The sequence below is a fragment of the Monodon monoceros genome, unplaced genomic scaffold (assembly GCF_005190385.1).
Source record: "Monodon monoceros isolate NGI ecotype Baffin Bay Population unplaced genomic scaffold, NGI_Narwhal_1 Super_Scaffold_22, whole genome shotgun sequence".
NCBI lineage: Eukaryota > Metazoa > Chordata > Mammalia > Artiodactyla > Monodontidae > Monodon > Monodon monoceros.
The window spans coordinates 5,883,557-5,901,481 of NW_021703779.1; the positions used below are offsets into that span (position 1 = coordinate 5,883,557).

Below are 17,925 nucleotides of genomic sequence, written 5' to 3' on the forward strand. Positions count from 1 at the left end.
TATCTTAAAAAGAGTGGATATGTGTATATGTATAACTGAATCACTTTGCTGTACACCTGGAACTAACAACATTTTACATCAACTACACTCCAACAAAAAACTTTTAAAAAACCCAAAACACTCCATCCCTGGCCCCTCCTACTATGAGGAATTGAGAAACCGGAACTTTAACTTGGTTATATAATGTGGGTAAGCACCCTTGAGAGGTCCTACATCCCTTGAGTTTTTTTTTTTCTTTTTTCTTTGTGGTTTATTTTGGTGTCGCTAAAAACCCCATCATGTAATTACTGCTGACTGCTTCTCTGGTCCCCACCTTAGTTATTAATCATGCACTCCGCACAAGTCCACGGAACTGAAAATATTCTATTATTGTAAGTTAAAAATAAGAACAAAAGACAGAATTGGCTCACTTTCCAAGCCTGATTCTCATCTTCCATGAGGGGAACAAGGTAGAGGGATGATTCGATCCAGAAGCAGTGTGTTCTCCAAATACTAGTTCTATCCTGTAATGGCCGATATTGTGAATTTCACGAAAAACTCAGTCCTTAAGATTAGGAGAGCCTAAGCAGGTGGAAAGGAAGCAAGGGATGAGGGGAGAGGGGCAGAGAGGAGGACCTGAGCATAAAAAGCCCCCAGTGGTGAAAACCCTGAAGGTGAGAGATGGGACAGATGGGCCTGACACCTCTCCACCACCTTTAGCTCCACGTGGAGAGAAGGCCTTTCCACGATGGCTCGAGGGTGAGAGTGAATCTCTGTTTCTCTGACTCAATGTCTAGCTCATTTCTTGAAGATGTTTTTCATCATAAACCCACAAAACTCAGCACTTAAGAACCCAGGAGACAGAACTGTTTTCTTAAGATTGGTATTTCATAACTGAACTGGGCCTGATCCCACAAAGGGGGATTTAATGACAAAAAGAACACTGTAAATCTCACAGACTTTTTATCTGACTTCCAAGCACATTTGTCTCTTTTTTTTTAAGGAGGGAAGCAAAGTCTGTTATGCAAACTTCTTTTTTCTTGCAATGCAGAGACTGATCTCATTTTTGTTTTCCATTCTATACCTAACGCACTCTTTCCTGGAAACCGGCAATAAATCACGCTGCGATGGAAACCACTGTTGAACAGTGCTGGAGAAATATGGCTTGTCAAAAAGAGGCTCATTTCTGCCATGAAAAATGGAAAGTGACTCTATTGAGCTAAACTTTTAAATGGTGTCTGAGTTATCAAAATACTTGGGATGGCTGGGGTGGAAATGTTTGTACAACATCACGATTCGTGGCAGAAGGGCCCTACTCTTTCAAAGGGAATCGTCTGATTGGCCTTTTCTGTAAACAAATCCAACTTTTCATAGCACGTTTGCAGGACAGCCACGGCTACAAAATTGGATGCTTTTTTCCCCTGGTGTCTGCCTGATTCTGTGAAAAATGTGCTCATTTGAGATTGCCTTTAACTTGGAAAGTGAGAGATTCTCTTTGGGCTCCTGACTCATGGCAACCATGGGGATAGTAACAATTCAGTGTCAAGGAGAGTCATGTCTGAATTTCAGGTCAAATTCAATAGCATGTGGATGACTCTCACGTAACTGAAAAGAACATGTTTGGGGAACTTGTTGGGGGGACAGTGACCTCATCCCCCCACGAATGTGCTGTATCTCTCTCAGCTGAGTCAGTGACCCATGTACTTCGGGATGTCCCTCCAACCCACCTGTGCCTGGTCCACTCTGGGGAGGATTTGGGGATCACAGCAGAAGGGAAAGGCTTGGGGGACTGAAAAAGAGGTTAACTTGGGGCACAAGTTGAGTCACTTGTTGCCATATTCAAAACAAGATGATTCATGGAAGCAACCTAAGTGTCCATCGACACAAGAATGGATAAGGAAGATGTGGCACATATATACCATGGAATATTACTCAGCCATAAAAAGGAACGAAATTGAGTTATTTGTAGTGAGGTGGATGGACCTAGAGTCTGTCGTGCAGAGTGAACTGGGTCGGAAAGAGAAAAACAAATACCATATGCTAACACATATATATGCAATCTAAAAAAAAATGGTTCTGATGAACCTAGGGGCAGGACAGGAGTAAAGATGCAGACGTAGAGAATGGACTTGAGGACACGGGGTCAGAGTGAAAGGTAAGCTGGGACGAAGTGAGAGAGTAGCACTGACATATATACACTACCAAATGTAAACCAGATAGCTAGTGGGAAGCAGCCACATAGCACAGGGAGATCAGCTTGGCGCTTTGTGACCACCTAGAGGGGTGGGATAGGGAGGGTGGGAGGGAGATGCAATAGGGAGGGGATATGGGGATATATGTATATGTATAGCTGATTCACTTTGTTATACGGCAGAAACTAACACAACATTGTAAAGCAATTATACTCCAAAAAAGATGTAAAACAAACAAACAAACAAAAAAAAAGGTGATTTTTTTCACTGTAGAGTAGGAAAGGAAACATTTTTAGAAGAAAGTACATAGATCTTTGATAAATTAAAGGGAATCCCAAGTACCCAGAAAGCCTCTTTCATAATTAAAAGTGTTTCCACCCGTAAACATCAAACATTCTGCCATATGTGAATAGAAAGCAAGATCAATTATACGTCACACATACGTGAAGAGTTTCGACTTTTATTCTGCAAAATGGAGCTGAGCTGGGTACAGCTTGCTGTTGTATCTGTAGTGCTCTATGGAAGAAGTCTTTTGTGGTCACCTAGCTAGATGTCAGCAAAATTTAGCGGGAGAACCAAGCCACTCCCCTTGCGTTCACCAGACATAAGTGATACCAAGCATTTGGATTTCTTTTCCAAACTTGGAAAAAAGAAATGAAATCGAATTTTCATTATGGAATAGGAGAATTGGGCATGCCAATCTTCATTAAGAGGGAGCATGGTCATAGACTCACTATGGTAATACTCTATCTGCTTGCAAAGATGAGGCTGACAGGTTTTCACTTTAATGTATTTAGGTATTATATTTTTGTTGCCTATCTTTTATAACACAAAGAAAGACTGCCCTCCATTTATGTCTGGAATCAGCTTATTTGGAGACGCAGGGGGAATGATTTTTCTGCATATGCTGGGGTGACGGCCACGGTAGGCATGAAGGAAAGATTCACCGCCAAGAGGAATCTCATATAGGCACACCACGGGGTTGAATTAGAGAATTCTCATGGCAGCACTGAGACTCTGCAAAGTGAAAATCTCTACGTGTAACCCTCGGACTGCTGCTCTTTTTACCTAAGCAGAAACCCTGCATCGAAGGGCTTTTCATTTCTCACCAAGCTAGGATTGTCAAGAACAGCACTTGCTTCTTGAGAATTACAAGGCTGTACTTGAAGAACAGGGGTCTTCTGAACGAAACTCCTCTCGTTCAATGAAAAATGTGGCAAAATGTGAGGGAACCTCATTAAGTGATTGTCATCCAGCCTGGGTCCAGCTCTCTGAATGTGTTTACTCACCTGAGAAACGTAAATTTAATATTGCTTAAGCAAGAAACCAGGGAAGCTGATTTCCACCAATCTTAGTGGGAGAGAGTTAGGCTGTTTTCTAAAGAGTAGATACCTGTGTATCAGATTTATAGATGGATATGGATATATATGAGGATATTATCCAGATGCTCTTATTGAAAAGTTTTGATGAGGTTTTCATTATATAGATAACGACATTTTCCGTAAAAGAGCAATAATAAGCTTTTGAGCAGAATTCTCAACCTCACCACTCCCAACATATTGGGCTGGATCACTCCTTGCTGGAGGGTGGCATCCTGTATATTGCAGGATGTTTAGCAGCAACCTGGGCCTCTACCCACTAGATGCCAGCAACGTCCCGAGTCAAAACAATCAAAAATGTCTCTAGACATTGATAAACGGCCCCTGGGAGGGACAGTCACCCCAGCTGAGAACCATCCCTTTAGATGGTCAACGTCCCCAGGGCAGACACACAAGGACGTCTTCTAGACCTGGTTGCTAACATGATCTAAATAGTATATTGTGAGATCATTTTATTCCCATGAGCAACCTGGAAGCAGATTGCCGTTTTCTTATCTGTGCTGTCTCTTGGAGAACAATGACATCTTATAGAGCCTTGGACCAAAACCCAGACATAGTATCATTGGGTTGAGTTGGACCATCAACAGGTGAGATCCACTGAAAGAACCTTCAGTACTCAGAATGGGTTCCACTGATGACACTGGCTCGTGCACAAAATGTTTGGGTCAGCTTAGGAGGGAGGCTGCTTCCTGCCTCAATGGGCACATGGGAGAAAAACAGGATGACCCCCATTAGCCTCAGATTGGGGTGGCTACGAGGTGCCGGCAGCAAGATCTCCCTTTAGGGATCTTCCTCTTTGCCTCTGAACTTTTCCCTTCCCTTGGCTCTTCCCAGTGAGGTGGAAAACCAGTTAAAGATAGTGTGAAAGCAGGGACTTCCCTGGTGGTCCAGTGGTTAACACTCTGTGCTCCCAATGCAGGGGGGCCCGGGTGCGATCCCTGGTCAGGGAACTAGATCCCCCATGCATGCCGCAACTAAGAGTTCGCATGTCACAACTAAGAAGTCTGCATACCGTGACTAAAGACCTGGCACAGCCAAATAAATAAATGTTTTAAAAATAATAAAAATATAAAGATACTGTGAAAGCAGAGAGTACCGACGAATTTAAGATCATGAACCATGAGAGAAAAATGTACTTAATGAAACTATCTGAACACTTAGTGTGCACGGGTCATGGAACTATTCAGATTTATTCCAAGGGAAAGAACCAGGGCCAAAGAGCAAGTAAAATAAGGAGTGAGAGTTTTAGTTTTCTGTAAGAAAAGACTTTTGATGAGTTATTCCTGCCAAGTTTTCTGTCATTGGAGGGGAAGGAGAATAGTTTGATTGGAATAGCAGCTCTTAGAAGCCCCTTCAGCCCTCATAGTGATGATTCTGAGCCCAGATGGATGTGAAACGTGTAAGTGGAAACAACTCTACTTCCCTACCTGTTACCTCTCAATATGGCGGGTGAAACAAAAATGGCAAGTATTCATGCATCTCTACTCTGCACTTGACATGCTCTAGTGCTTGCCATCCTGTGCAACTGTGAACCCATTTGCAGGAGAAGAAATCAAGGCCCAGGAACTTCAATGCTTCAGCAGCAGTGAAGCCACAGCAGTATCGCTCCGGGAATCTCTGCTCTTCTCTGAAGCATCAGCTACCCTGAGACGGTGTGGTCCAGAGACCCACAGGGATGCCTGAGACCTATGAGGAGGTCTATGAGCTCAAACTGTCTTTGCAGTAATTCAAAATGTTATCTGCCTTTTATACCCCCACTCTTTCATGAGCTTACGGTGGGTTTCCCCAGTGGCTCCATTATCACTCTGTCAGCCAATGCAATGTGTGCTTGGGCCCTCTTGCATTTAAAAACTTTTATTTCCAGGTTTAATTGCTCATATGACAAACACTGATAGATACCGCCCACAGAAACACAACATCTTTGGGCTCCTGGATCTGGGAAGAGTGTACATGAATCTCGAGACCGCAAAGTTTGAGAAGGACTGAAGTCTACAATTCTGCCTTTCCCATCTGTGTGTGTGTGTGTGTGTGTGTGTGTGTGTGTGTGTGTGTGTGCACGTGCACTTTGAGAAGAAGGTATACCTAATGCAGAAATTTGAAAAAAATAAAAATAATGAAGAGTGAACCAAGGTTGCGCACAATGGGAGGTGAGCAAACCTCTCCATGGACTCAGCTCTGGCTCAGCTGTTGTTTTCGTCTCTGGTTTCCAGTTTCCTCTTGGTTCTGTCAGCAGCTGAATTTGAACAAGATTTGCAGCCCGTGTGCCTGCCGTCACCCTGGATTGCCACCCAACTAATGAAAACAATGAATCAGTGTGCCTCACTTAGAACTCTTCAGATTGGTAATAACACTTAAGGAGAAACCACTGGCAATGCCGTCGGAAGTTGTATTTAAATTTAAGAGAAAGACATTTCATTTAGAACTTGCTAAATGAAGACGTGCTGGGAAAAAAGAGGCCTGACTAGGCACCCAACTGCCTTTCTCGCTGCTGCAGCAAAGAGCTGGTGAACAGGGCCAGGAGGAGAGGTGTGGGACGAAACAAGGGAGGTTAGAGGGCATCTGCCCAGCTGCCCTTCTGCCAGCCGATGATGGGCACAGATGAGAGAGAGAGAGAGAGAGACAGAGAGATTGAGAGAGACAGAGAGGAGAGAGAGGGAGGGGGAGAGGTTCCATGGAATGCCAAAAGAGGGAGGCTCAGTTAAAGATGGTCCATCCCATAGGATTTCCCTGGTGGCACAGTGGATAAGACTCCATGCTCTCAATGCAGGGGAGCCGGGTTCAATCCCTGGTCAGGGAACTAGATCCCACATGCATGCTGCAACTAAGAGTTCACATGCCACAACTAAGGAGCCCATCTGCCACAACTAAGGAGCCCACGTGCTACAACTTAGGAGCCAGCGAGCCCCAACTAAGGAGCCCGTCTGCTGCAACTAAGACCTGGTACAACCAAATAAATGAATAAATAAATATTAAAAAAATAAAAAGACTGTCCATCCCCTTCAGGCTTTGGACTTTACTTCCCACTGGGATAACAGGATGGACAGAGCAGTGTTTACATTGCTGGACCCACCAGTAAGTCCCATAACTGGGCGTGGATAAAGGGTCCAGCCGGAAGTAGCCTATGTCACCGTGCAGGCAAATCGGAACACCCTTGCCCACAAAATCCGAAGGAGACTGCCCCGAGCACCTGGGAGTCACAGTACCTGTCTTCCGGCAGAGGGGACCCCGCAAGTTTGGCCACCGTCGGGAAGATGTCCATATTGCTTGTTGGCTCATCGATCTCCAGCCCAGCCTGGATCACCCCTGGCCATCGGAGGATGCCTGGAACCCGGATACCTCCTTCCCAGTTGTTGGCTTTTCCCCCTAAAATGCCGAAGGAGAGGCATCAAGGAGATTTATACGTCTTTCCAACACGTACCTCAATGCACTCTTCAATGCTTAATGTGGGGTGGCCGATTTGGAAGAACCTAGTGATTTAATGACATGGATTCAATGAGAATTTCACAAGCAATACTGTATCTCTTGTGGTGAAGAATATATATCGGGTTGGCCAAGAAGTTCGTTTGGGTTTTTCCATAAAATGTTACAGAAGAACCCAAACAAACTTCTTGGCCAACCCAATATATATATATATATGTCATGGTCTCTACATGCATGACACACGGCCAGCATTGCCTGGTGGACACAAGTGCTGACTCTGTCATCAGGGAGACTCAAATCTCGCAGCAACAAAGACTTCTAACAATGTTTCTGGAGTCATGGGGTTCAAATTCCACTTCTACTTTTTACCACTGGTAGGAGGCAAAATAATGGCACCTCCAAATGTCCACTTGCAACCCCTGGAATCTGGGGATACAGTACCTTATCCGACAGAAGGAGAGATTATTCTGGATTATGTGAGTGTGTCAAATATAATCATGAGGCTCTTTATAAGGGAAAGAGGGAAGCAGGAAAATTGGCATCAGAGCAGCTGAGGCTGTAGTCAGAGAGATTGGAAGATGCTACGTCACTGGCTCTGAACAGAGAGAAAGGTGCCCCAAGCCAAGGCATGCAGGTGGCCTCTCTCCCCGAGAGCCTTCATAAAGGAACACAGCTCTGCTGACACCTTGATTTTAGCCCCCGTGGACCCAGTTTGGACATCGGACCTGCAGAAATGTAAGATCATCCATTTGTGTTGTGTTGAGCCACCAAACTGGTGGTGAATTCTTGCAGCAGCCCTAGGCAATGAAAACACCAGCTCTGTGCCCTTGGGGACATGGATCCACCGGCTGTGCCACACGTTCCAGACGTGTAAGATGTGAGTATTTCACGGGATTATGATCCCCAGCCCGAGAGACAGGAGACCACCGACCATAGCCATTTTCTTCATTGCTATTACTTGATTACTGGCATAGCTCTTACTGTTTAGTTGGGAAAACGAGCTTTGCACGTAGGAGGCAATTCGAAAATAACTAAATAGAGCATGAAAGGGGTACCAGGAGGGGCTGGAGGGGTGAGCTGGGAGTGGGTCACAATGTCAACAGAAGATGCTCCCCAGGGTCTCTCACTAATGGTCCTTGGGGAAGGGAGACAGTAGCACAGCGGCCTTGGGCTCAAAGAGGCCAGAGATGCTGGATCCCTCCAGCAGGGAGCCCGCGGATGGATGGAGAAACAGACACGCTGCTTCCCCAGGAGTAGTTCCCCATGACTTTGTAACAAGCTGTGCATAACTCTGATTGCAGGCCAACAAAAAGCACAGAGGATGCCTCTTCCCTGCGAACACGGGCCCTGAGGCAACAGACTTTGAGTTGGTTTGCAAAGGAGAAATAGGGTTAGCAGAGAAGGACAGGGGATTGCAAGGGAGATACAGGAAAAACAGGTGAAGGAGTGTGGATTCTCTCTGAAAATGCCTGAACAGAGAAAAGAGCATGGTCTAAATTTAAAATTTGGTCGAGTTATTGTCAAATGAACGCATTTAACATCCCGGTGGCACTTGGCCGTGATAGGAAGCCACAGACAGACGATGGCTGAGTTAATCTCTCCAGGACGGTGCAGAGAAAATTCTTCTACCATTCACTCCGAGACTCTCGTTAGGAACAGCTGTCTCTAAACCACGCTTCTATTTATTTTTGTCTTTGCACATGCTGCCACCCGGCAGGTCAAATGCCTGTGAATGGCAAGAGCATATGCTTGTCATTCTTTTGCTTGATGTGGGCACAGAGTTTTATGCAATACTCTATTTGTCATTTTTTTGTCCTCTTGGGCATCCCCCCGCCCGATAACACTGGTTCCCTGGATTGATGGGAATCGCAAGGAAGCACGTGACGAATCTAATTCACACTAAAGTCTTTCTCATCCAAGATGCTATAGTTTACACCCTCCTCGATGTATTCAGTCCAGGGACTAAAACCCCACCAATTATAGATGGGAGATGTGACAAAACCGCCCAGGTTCTATCACACTGTCATCCACCTGTTATCAGGGCAAAAATAAACAGCAGCCATCTGCTCATGTCACTGCTTGAAGGTAAAGAACTGAAGAACACCCTTAAGTTAACTGATCCGGTTTCAAAAGCTAAAGGTGACTATTTAAGCAAGACAGCAAACGGCTAAATCATCTGAGCCAGGGGGTGGCACGTGTTTCCTTTGAAAAGCCAGGGAGTAACGATTTTAGGTGGTTTGGGTGGCTTGCCCAAGAACTCCTCAGAAGCAGGAGGGCCAGACACCAACAAATCAACATGGCTGTGTTTCAGGGAAACTTGATCTACAAAATGAGGCATCAGTCTGGATCTGGCCCAAATGCCATAGTTTACTGAGCCCTGCTCTTTTTCTTTCTTTCTTTTTTTTTTTTTATTGGAGTATAGTTGATTTACAATGCTGTGTTAGTTTCTGCTGTACAGCAAAGTGAATCTGTTATACATATACATATATCCACTCTTTTTTTAGATTCTCTTCCCCCATAGGTCATTACAGAGTATTGGGTAGAGTTCCCTGTGCTCTACCGTAGGTCCTTATTAGTTATCTATTTTATGTATAGTAGTGTGTATGTGTCAATCCCAATCTCCCAATTTATCCCCTGCCCTTACCCCCTGGTAACCGTAAGTTTCTTTCCGACATCTGTGACTCTATTTCTGTTATGTAGATAAGTTCATTTGTAGCCCTTTTTTAAATTTTTTGATTGATAGATTCCACATATAGAGCCCTGCTCTTAAAGTTACTGAATTTAGATTTGGGGAGTAGGGTGCGTGCATCAGCCCTGACCATACTCCGTAATATTAACTCCTTCAGTGTTGGGGGGAAATGTCACCGCAACTTCCACTGATGATTTCTGTTTTTTAAATTTTTTTTGCAGTACGCGGGCCTCTCACTGTTGTGGCCTCTCCCGTTGCGGAGCACAGGCTCCGGACGCGCAGGCTCAGCGGCCATGGCTCACGGGCCCAGCCGCTCCGCGGCACGTGGGATCTTCCCGGACCGGGGCACGAACCCGCGTCCCCTGCATCGGCAGGCGGACTCCCAACCACTGCGCCACCAGGGAAGCCCTAATTTTTCACTTAATTGGACTCCTTCATATCTTCTGCAAGAATGAAAAACTAAAGAATCTCTCCTTCAGCCTGAAATGTAAAGTAACGACATCCTGGCTCTGGCCCACCCTGCCAATACCATTCCTTAGTTGAGCTGAGTCTCACCTAAGTGCCCCAGCAAACAACTCATCCTATCCCACCTTCTGCAAAGTTCTGTTGCTGTTTTCTCTGACAGGATTTTCCCCCAACCCCCAATCATTTCTATAAACCCTCGAAAACCTGCATAAGACGCTCTTCCTATTTAATCAAGGCTTCTACAACCACTACCACATGTAATGTCTTCCTACTCTCCATTTCCTAGGCATTTTTCAAGGTTCTCGTTTATGGAATGTGTGACAATCAATGTGATCCCATCTCATCATCCCAGCGGGACCAAGAGTACTTGAGAAGAAACTCTAATCGACTGTTGAATCAACTGCGGTCCACAGCGTAATACCTTCCAAATAGAGAAGGTCCAATATATGCAGTGAATGAACGAAAGAATGGATGAATTGATGCAGAGTATTCCTGGGGGAAACAAGAAAGAGAACCTTACAGATGGGAGTGGTTATAAACTCCTGTTTCCAACCTCTTTTGGTCCCTTAACTTTGCTAGGCTTTTTCATTTCCCTAACCTGTTGCATTCTGAAAGTTCTCTCCTCCAGAGTCTTACCCAACAAGCTCATCTTCTGAGTCTCACTGTGCATTCCATCCAGGAAAATGAGCTCGATTAGCACGAAATACATCAACGCCCTGCCCTCCCAGACCTCAGTTTATCCACCGATGTCACATCCCCAACCATATGCCCCTCCAGGCAACCCTGGCCTCCGTCACCCACAGACCACATCACTCCCACCTGCTCCGTCTCAAAAGTGAGTGATCCAAACACTCTATTATCTAACCACAAACCTCTGCTTACCAATACAGCTTTCTCAGCCTTGGGCCCAAACTCTGCAATATCGAACCCTGTCGTACCACGGTCACACGTTTTGTCCAAGAAAACCCAATGCAGTCATCTCGTCAAGGACTGCGATCATTCAGTAGTTCAGTTTTCTACTTAAGTGGACAGTCCCAATTGTTCCAAATGACACTTCAATTTTCGGGACGTTTGCTAACTTTATCCTATGTGGTCCCGATGACCAGCTCAGATCATGCAATATACCATTTCCATCACATTCTTGCCAAAAGACTGGATCCCAGAGAACCTCTGACACATGTTCATGCCTTCCCAGTACGATACCCGCCCTCAATGAAAATATCTATCTGTTCTCTGTAAATCGAGATCTTCTCAACTTTGCACATTTGGTTAAAGTGATCAAATGGGGTCCCTTCCTGTTTCTGGAATCCAGTGTTCCCCACCTGCAGCTGGCATGTCAACCCTCCCCCAGAATACTACTTGTCACCCCCATGCCCTGCCCTACCCCGCCTTCAGTAGGTAACTCTGTTTCCTTCTGCAGAGAGGAAACAGAAGGCTTCATTTGGGAACACCTTCAAATTCCAGCCACTATCCCTTCTCATTGCACCAGCATCGGCTCTCTGCATTCCCTGCCAGACTAGACAAGGTCCCTCCTCCTGGCAAAGATCAATCCTCCTACATGTTGGGTCTCATTTCCCACCATCTTCTCAGAAATCTGACATTCTCAGGTGTCCCCTGTACCTTCACGATCCGTCTACTGAAGCTGACTTGAGAGAATGAAATACACTCCAACCTTCCCCATGACAAAGAACCCCTTTCACAGCCCATCTCCCTGCACAGACACATTTCTGAAAAGAATCTGAGAAACTGCTCACCTTCCGGCCCCCTTCTATCCAGCCAGCCTCTGCCCCTCGCTCTCCACCGAAAATACTCATAGGAACATCACATGTATAATATACACAATGGATCCTTGGGGTCTACATTCTACTTGACTGTCTATCAGCATCCATTTCTACGAACCATATTCTTCCCTGGATCTTCCCCCCCCCCCCCAGTTTTCTTCTTATTTCCCTGTCACTCTCTCCGTATGTCCTTTGTTGGATCATCATCTCCCGTAACACCTTTTATGTTCGGCTTGGTCCCTGACCCTCTTCTCTTCTTACACTAAAGGATCCCATACACCAACCCAATACAGGTCTCTGCCCAGGAGTCCTAATCCCTAAAGGGAACCTCTGTCTAGCGAATCACACCAGCCAAACACGGAAGAGACAGCTTTGACGTCCTCCCTTCCCTCAAACCCAATATCTAATCAATCACCAATACCAATGGGTTTACCAATACAAGCACGTTGATTCACTGCCCGCTTCATTGAGTTAAGCCACTGATCCTTCAAACCTAAGCTCAAGTGGTTTTTCATTTACATATTCACTCAAAAATAATTTCTTACAATATGTCAGGCACTATTCCAGCTTCTAAGAATACAGATGTGAGTAGAATACGTCTGGATCGTAGTTCTTGCACTCTGGCAGATGACAGTATTCCTTGCCCTCACTAAGGGCACTGAGGACACACTTTGCATGTACTGACTTCTTAGTCATCTCAACAGTCTTCTACGATGTTCCTATAATAACAATCCTATTATTCAAATTCTAAAGACAAGGGAACCAAGTCGCTGCCTGGGAGTCGTAATTCCTCAAAGTACTTCTATCTACCCAATCATACCAGCCAAAAATATGAGACATCTTATGTTACCCCTCAACTCATCCTTATTCTCACTTCTTTACCCTTTCCTTAGAGTGGATTTGGGTGATATTCTTGACCTCCAATTTTAACTACTACCCAAATGGCAATAACTATATATGTATACACACACACACACACACACACACACACACACAGACATATATACAAATATATATAAACACACAATATATATACACACATTTCTATCTATCTACCTATGTCTGTTCATCTATCTCTATCTATCTATCTATCTATCTAGGTAGCTATCTATCTATCTATCTATCTACCTACCTACCTATGTCTATCCCTCCATCCAACCATGCATCATATCTATCTATCCCTATCTATCTATCTATCTATCTATCCATCCCTATCTGTCTGTCTATCTATCTACTTCATTCTATCAGACATACTAACGTGGATGTAGGGTACCTTTCATCAGCTACATCGCCCAGTAACCCTTGTTGACACCTTCATCTCTTATAGCAACCTTGAGCTGCTTTTTTGTTCCCTGTAAAGCATCTCACTCCTGCCTGGAATGAACTCTCCACCTCTCCTCTCCCAGCCAACACTCCCAAGCATCAGCCTGCAAAAGGTCCATGTCTCCTGGGAAGTTCTCTGAATTCCCAGGTTGGGGGAACAACGTCTAATCGTCCCTTCTCAGAGCTTCCTTTCTAGTTTGTTATTCTGAAACCATCTCCTTAGATGTCCATCTCAACCAAAGAATATGAGCTACTAGAGGCTGGGGACCCTATATTCGCTGTCATCATGTCCTAGAAGCCAGCCCCGAGCCTGCCATACTATGGAGGTTCAATATATGCGTGCTTCTCAGTGGAATTTAACTGAAGGAATGAACTGCTAGGTGAGGATAACATGTGAGCTTCTTTCAAAGAGGAAAAGCCTGGGGAAGCCTGGGGGATGCCTCCTGGCACACAAGTCCTGATACCAGCAAGACCAGCCAGCTTTGCCCTCTCTTGGAGAGCTGATGAAAACGTTTGCTAAAATCTGAAGAATGAACCTGAATGTAACCACCCCCCAATAAACTACCAGAGCCTCTTGCTGGGTTTTTTTTTTTTTTTTTTCCTCCAACAAAAGCATCCGTTGCTCTGAAAGCCGTGTGACTGCCTGAGGCAAAGAGCCGCCAAACTCAGTGACTGTAAGAAGCAACTCCTAAGCCACATGGACTCCAGCCAACCAGTGGCTTTTGGAATTTGCACTGCAAGGAAAACTGCAGTGCCTTCCTTGCAGGCATCAGGGAATTCGGAAAGCATTTCTCTGCACGTGGAGAAAGTCTACCTCCATGAACACTCAGGAAAATACGATTTTCAGCCCTCACACCCAACCAATGCTTCTGCAGAAGCCATCTATAGAGTTAATTTATCCACTCCGTTGACATTTATTACTTGCCTTTACGCAGAGTAAAAGGGAGGCGGGGGGTTGAGGGGGGAGCCTCCTGCTGGGTAACCTTGACTTGGGAGAGGAATGAAAAGGAAGCTAGAGCTAGGAGTATGATGTTCTCATCCAAGACTTCGGGGAATTTTCAGCTGTGAGGAAGAGGATGGAAACTCTAAACTCTAAGAAAATCTTAGGGAAGTTATTCTGGTCCCAGCTAAGGGAGGATATTTTAGGGAAAAGGTGAAAATAAGTTTACAAATATTACATGCTAGGAAGGGTGTGGAGAAAAGGGAACCCTCCTACACTGTTGGTGAGAAGGTACTTTGATGCAGCCACTATGGAGAACAGTCTGGATGTTCCTTAGAAAACTAAAAATAGAGCTACCATATGATCCAGCAATCCAACTCCTGGGCCTATATCCAGACAAAACTGTAATTCAAAAAGATACATGCACCCCAATGTTCATAGCAGTACTAGCCACAATAGCCAAGACATGGAAAACAACCTAATGTCCATCGACAGGTGAATGATAAAAGAAAATGTGATATATATGTATAATGAAATAGTACTCAACCATAAAAAAGAATAAAATAATGCCATTTGCAGCAACATGCGTGGACCTGAAGATTATCATACTAAGTGAAGCCAGACAGAGGAAGACAAATACCATGTGATATCACTTATATATGGAATTTAAAACATGACACAAATGAACGTATCTGTGAAACAGAAACAGACTCACAGATATAGAAAACAAACTTATGGTTACCAAAGGGGAAAGTGGGGGAGGGATAAATTAGGAGTTTGGGATTAACAGATACACACTACTTTACATAAAATAGATAAACAGGGCTTCCCTGGTGGTGCACTGGTTAAGAATCTGCCTGCCAATGCAGGGGACATGGGTTCGAGCCCTGATCTGGGAAGATCCCACATGCCGCAGAGCAACTGGGCCTGTGCACCACAACTACTGAGCCTGCGCTCTAGAGCCCATAAGCCACAACTACTGAGCCCACGTGCCACAACTGCTGGAGCCCATACTCTGCAACAAGAGAAGCCACCGCAATGAGAAGCCCGTGCACCGCAATGAAGAGTAGCCCCCGCTCACCGCAACTAGAGAAAGCCCACGCGCAGCGATGAAGACCCAATGCAGCCAAAAATAAATAAATAAAATAAATCAATTTTTTAAAAAAGTTTAAAAAAATAGATAATCAACAAGGTCCTACTGTATAGCACAGGGGACTATACTCAATATTTTGTAATAACCTGTAAGGGAAAAGAATCTGAAAAAAATATATATATGTGTGTGTATAAATGAATCACTTTGCTGTACATCTGAAACAAACACAACATTGTAAATCAACTATATTTCAATTAGAAAAAAAAGAGAGAGAGAAAAAACTAGTAGTGTCACTATCCCCTCAACCCCACAAAATTAAATTAATTTTTTGAAATGCAGACTACAGCAGAATCTAATGTTCCTCTGATTAAAAGGGATTGGCTGTTGAACTCTGTGTCGTGATTTAATCACAGCCATTCTACCAAGGTGGTCCGTAGATTTCATTAGTGAAACAGACTGAGGAATACAGAGGGACCACTGAGCTCAAATAGTAGATTTTTCTTTTTTTAGGGGAAGGCTGAATAATGACCCCTAAAGATGTCCAATTTGGAATCCTTGGAGCCTTTGAATTGTACCTTGTTTTCTAAAAAAACGGACTTTGTAGATATGATTACATTACTGATGGTGTGATGGGGAGATTATCGTGGATTATCTCGGGGGTCCCCTAAGTGACAGTAGGAGTGCCCTTAGTAGAGTGAGGCAGGATGGGATGTGACTAGAGAAGAGAAGGCCATGTGAGGAAGTACAGATCTTTTGGAGCAGTTCTGATGAAGACTGCAAATCAGGATTGTTCTGAAAGGATGCTCTTTCGATCAGTGAGCTCAAACGGTGTGATTTCTCTGTGTTTGCATAAATCATAGGAGTGCATGCAAGTTCACAGCTTTAGAAAACAAGGCGTCTTGACACTGAGAAGTCTTTGGTCATTCCCCATAGCTAGAAGGAAGCCGCATCTTTTTTTTTTTTTTTTTTGAGCATCATACCGTTAACAATGTTTCACTGTGAACTTGATTTCAACTAAACCTGACAAAGGGATAATGCTTTGCAATAGAGTGGTGGCTGAGCTATTAATACAGTGTCAGACACCGATGGTAGTTCTAGCATTCAAACAAAGTATGTCTAACACATCCAATATGTTTCTTAAAAAAACAAAAAAACAGGGAGCAGCTGTGAGCCTGCTCTTCAGATTGTATGAGAAGCCCAGTTCCAAGGCATCATTCAGGCCTTGGACACTCTCCTTCTGACTCATCCTCACCATCCACTTATGTCTCTGAAGAGTCAGCCATCGACGCAAAATGCCAATACATCTCCTTCTTTTGATCATCAGGCTCCCTCAGATTCATCGCTGGTGGTCATCTGGTCATCTGTCCCTGAACCAAAGCTCCGTCGCACCATATATGTGACTTTCTTAAATAACGTATTACTTGCTAACCACTTCTATTACTGTGATTTATGTACACGTCTCGGCAGCAGCCACTAAGCAAATTTGGAAACTAACAGACCCTCACCGGGGGAATGAATGGACGGGGGAGCCAGTGCATGAAATGCAGTCTGTGACTCCATCTCGAGAGACACTATCATGTATAAAATAACATAAAAACAACTCTCCGCACACAGTCCATAACCTCAAGGAAATACGACGAAAGCACCTCATCTTACTCTACAGGAATACATACTTTCACTTCTTGCTCCTCGAAAATAAGACTGAATAGAGGAGGGCTGGCTGAAAGAGTGGGTTAATCCTGTTCCGAGTAGAGACACCTGCTCAGTCATTTCACCTGTGCTGAGTATCAGTCGTGTGTCCTGCACTGGGGAGGGAACGATGACAAGCAAAGGAAGTGGTATGAACATCCAGCGAGGTTGTCCAGACCCGCACTGAACAGGAATCCTTCCCTCCTGGGTTCCAGGTAACCGAAGGTGTAAACAAAGGTCCCGGCCCCCCAGTGCTCAGAATTTGAAAGGACTCAGATGTGCATGTCGAGGATGTAAGTAGAAGTATAAGGTTTCACAGGCTACGTGCTGCCATCGGGATGGGTGACCGACTGCCTTTTCGCTGTCCGTTTGGTTCAGGACTGGTGTGATCTGGTGTTACCCCATTCCCGCCAGTTTGCAGAGTAAGCCATGTGCTTCTCTCCTCATCCCAGCTCTACTGAGGAAGGTGTGTGGTTGGGAGAGTGGAAAGAGCTCGAGGTAGAAGGATAAGAGCTCAAGCACACCCTGGCTACCTCCTTCCCAGCCTGGTCTCCTTTGGGAAAATTTCTGGGGCCCTGTTGGCCGAGTGAGGCTCTCCTTGCTGTATGCACCACTGGCATCTTGTGCCAAGAATGTCGACACCCTTGTCAAATCGCATGGGCCTCCTCAGGCTTCCTCCCACCACCCCCACCCAACCACCCACGCGAACAACTAACCACCCACCCACCCAGCCACTGACCCAACCAACCACCCACCCAACCAGCCACCCACCCAATCAACCACCCAACCGACCACCCACCCAATCAACCACCCAACCACCCACCCACCCAACCAGCCACTGACCCAACCAACCATCCAACCATCTACCCACCCAACCACCCACCCAACCATCCACCCACCCAAACAACCATCCACCCACCTGCCCACCCAACTGACCATCCACCCAATCAACCACCCAACCGACCACCCACCCAA

At 45.1% G+C, this 17,925-nt stretch overlaps 1 protein-coding gene across 1 annotated transcript in view; it reads right to left on the bottom strand.

Moving 5' to 3' along the window:
• Window positions 1-17,925, bottom strand: part of STS (steroid sulfatase) — a 127,750-nt gene that overhangs the window by 16,664 nt on the left and 93,161 nt on the right. Inside the window, exon 8 of the mRNA XM_029240421.1 lies at window positions 6,754-6,913. Coding sequence (XP_029096254.1) covers window positions 6,754-6,913 — 160 coding nt within the window. The remainder of the gene's footprint in view (window positions 1-6,753; window positions 6,914-17,925) is intronic.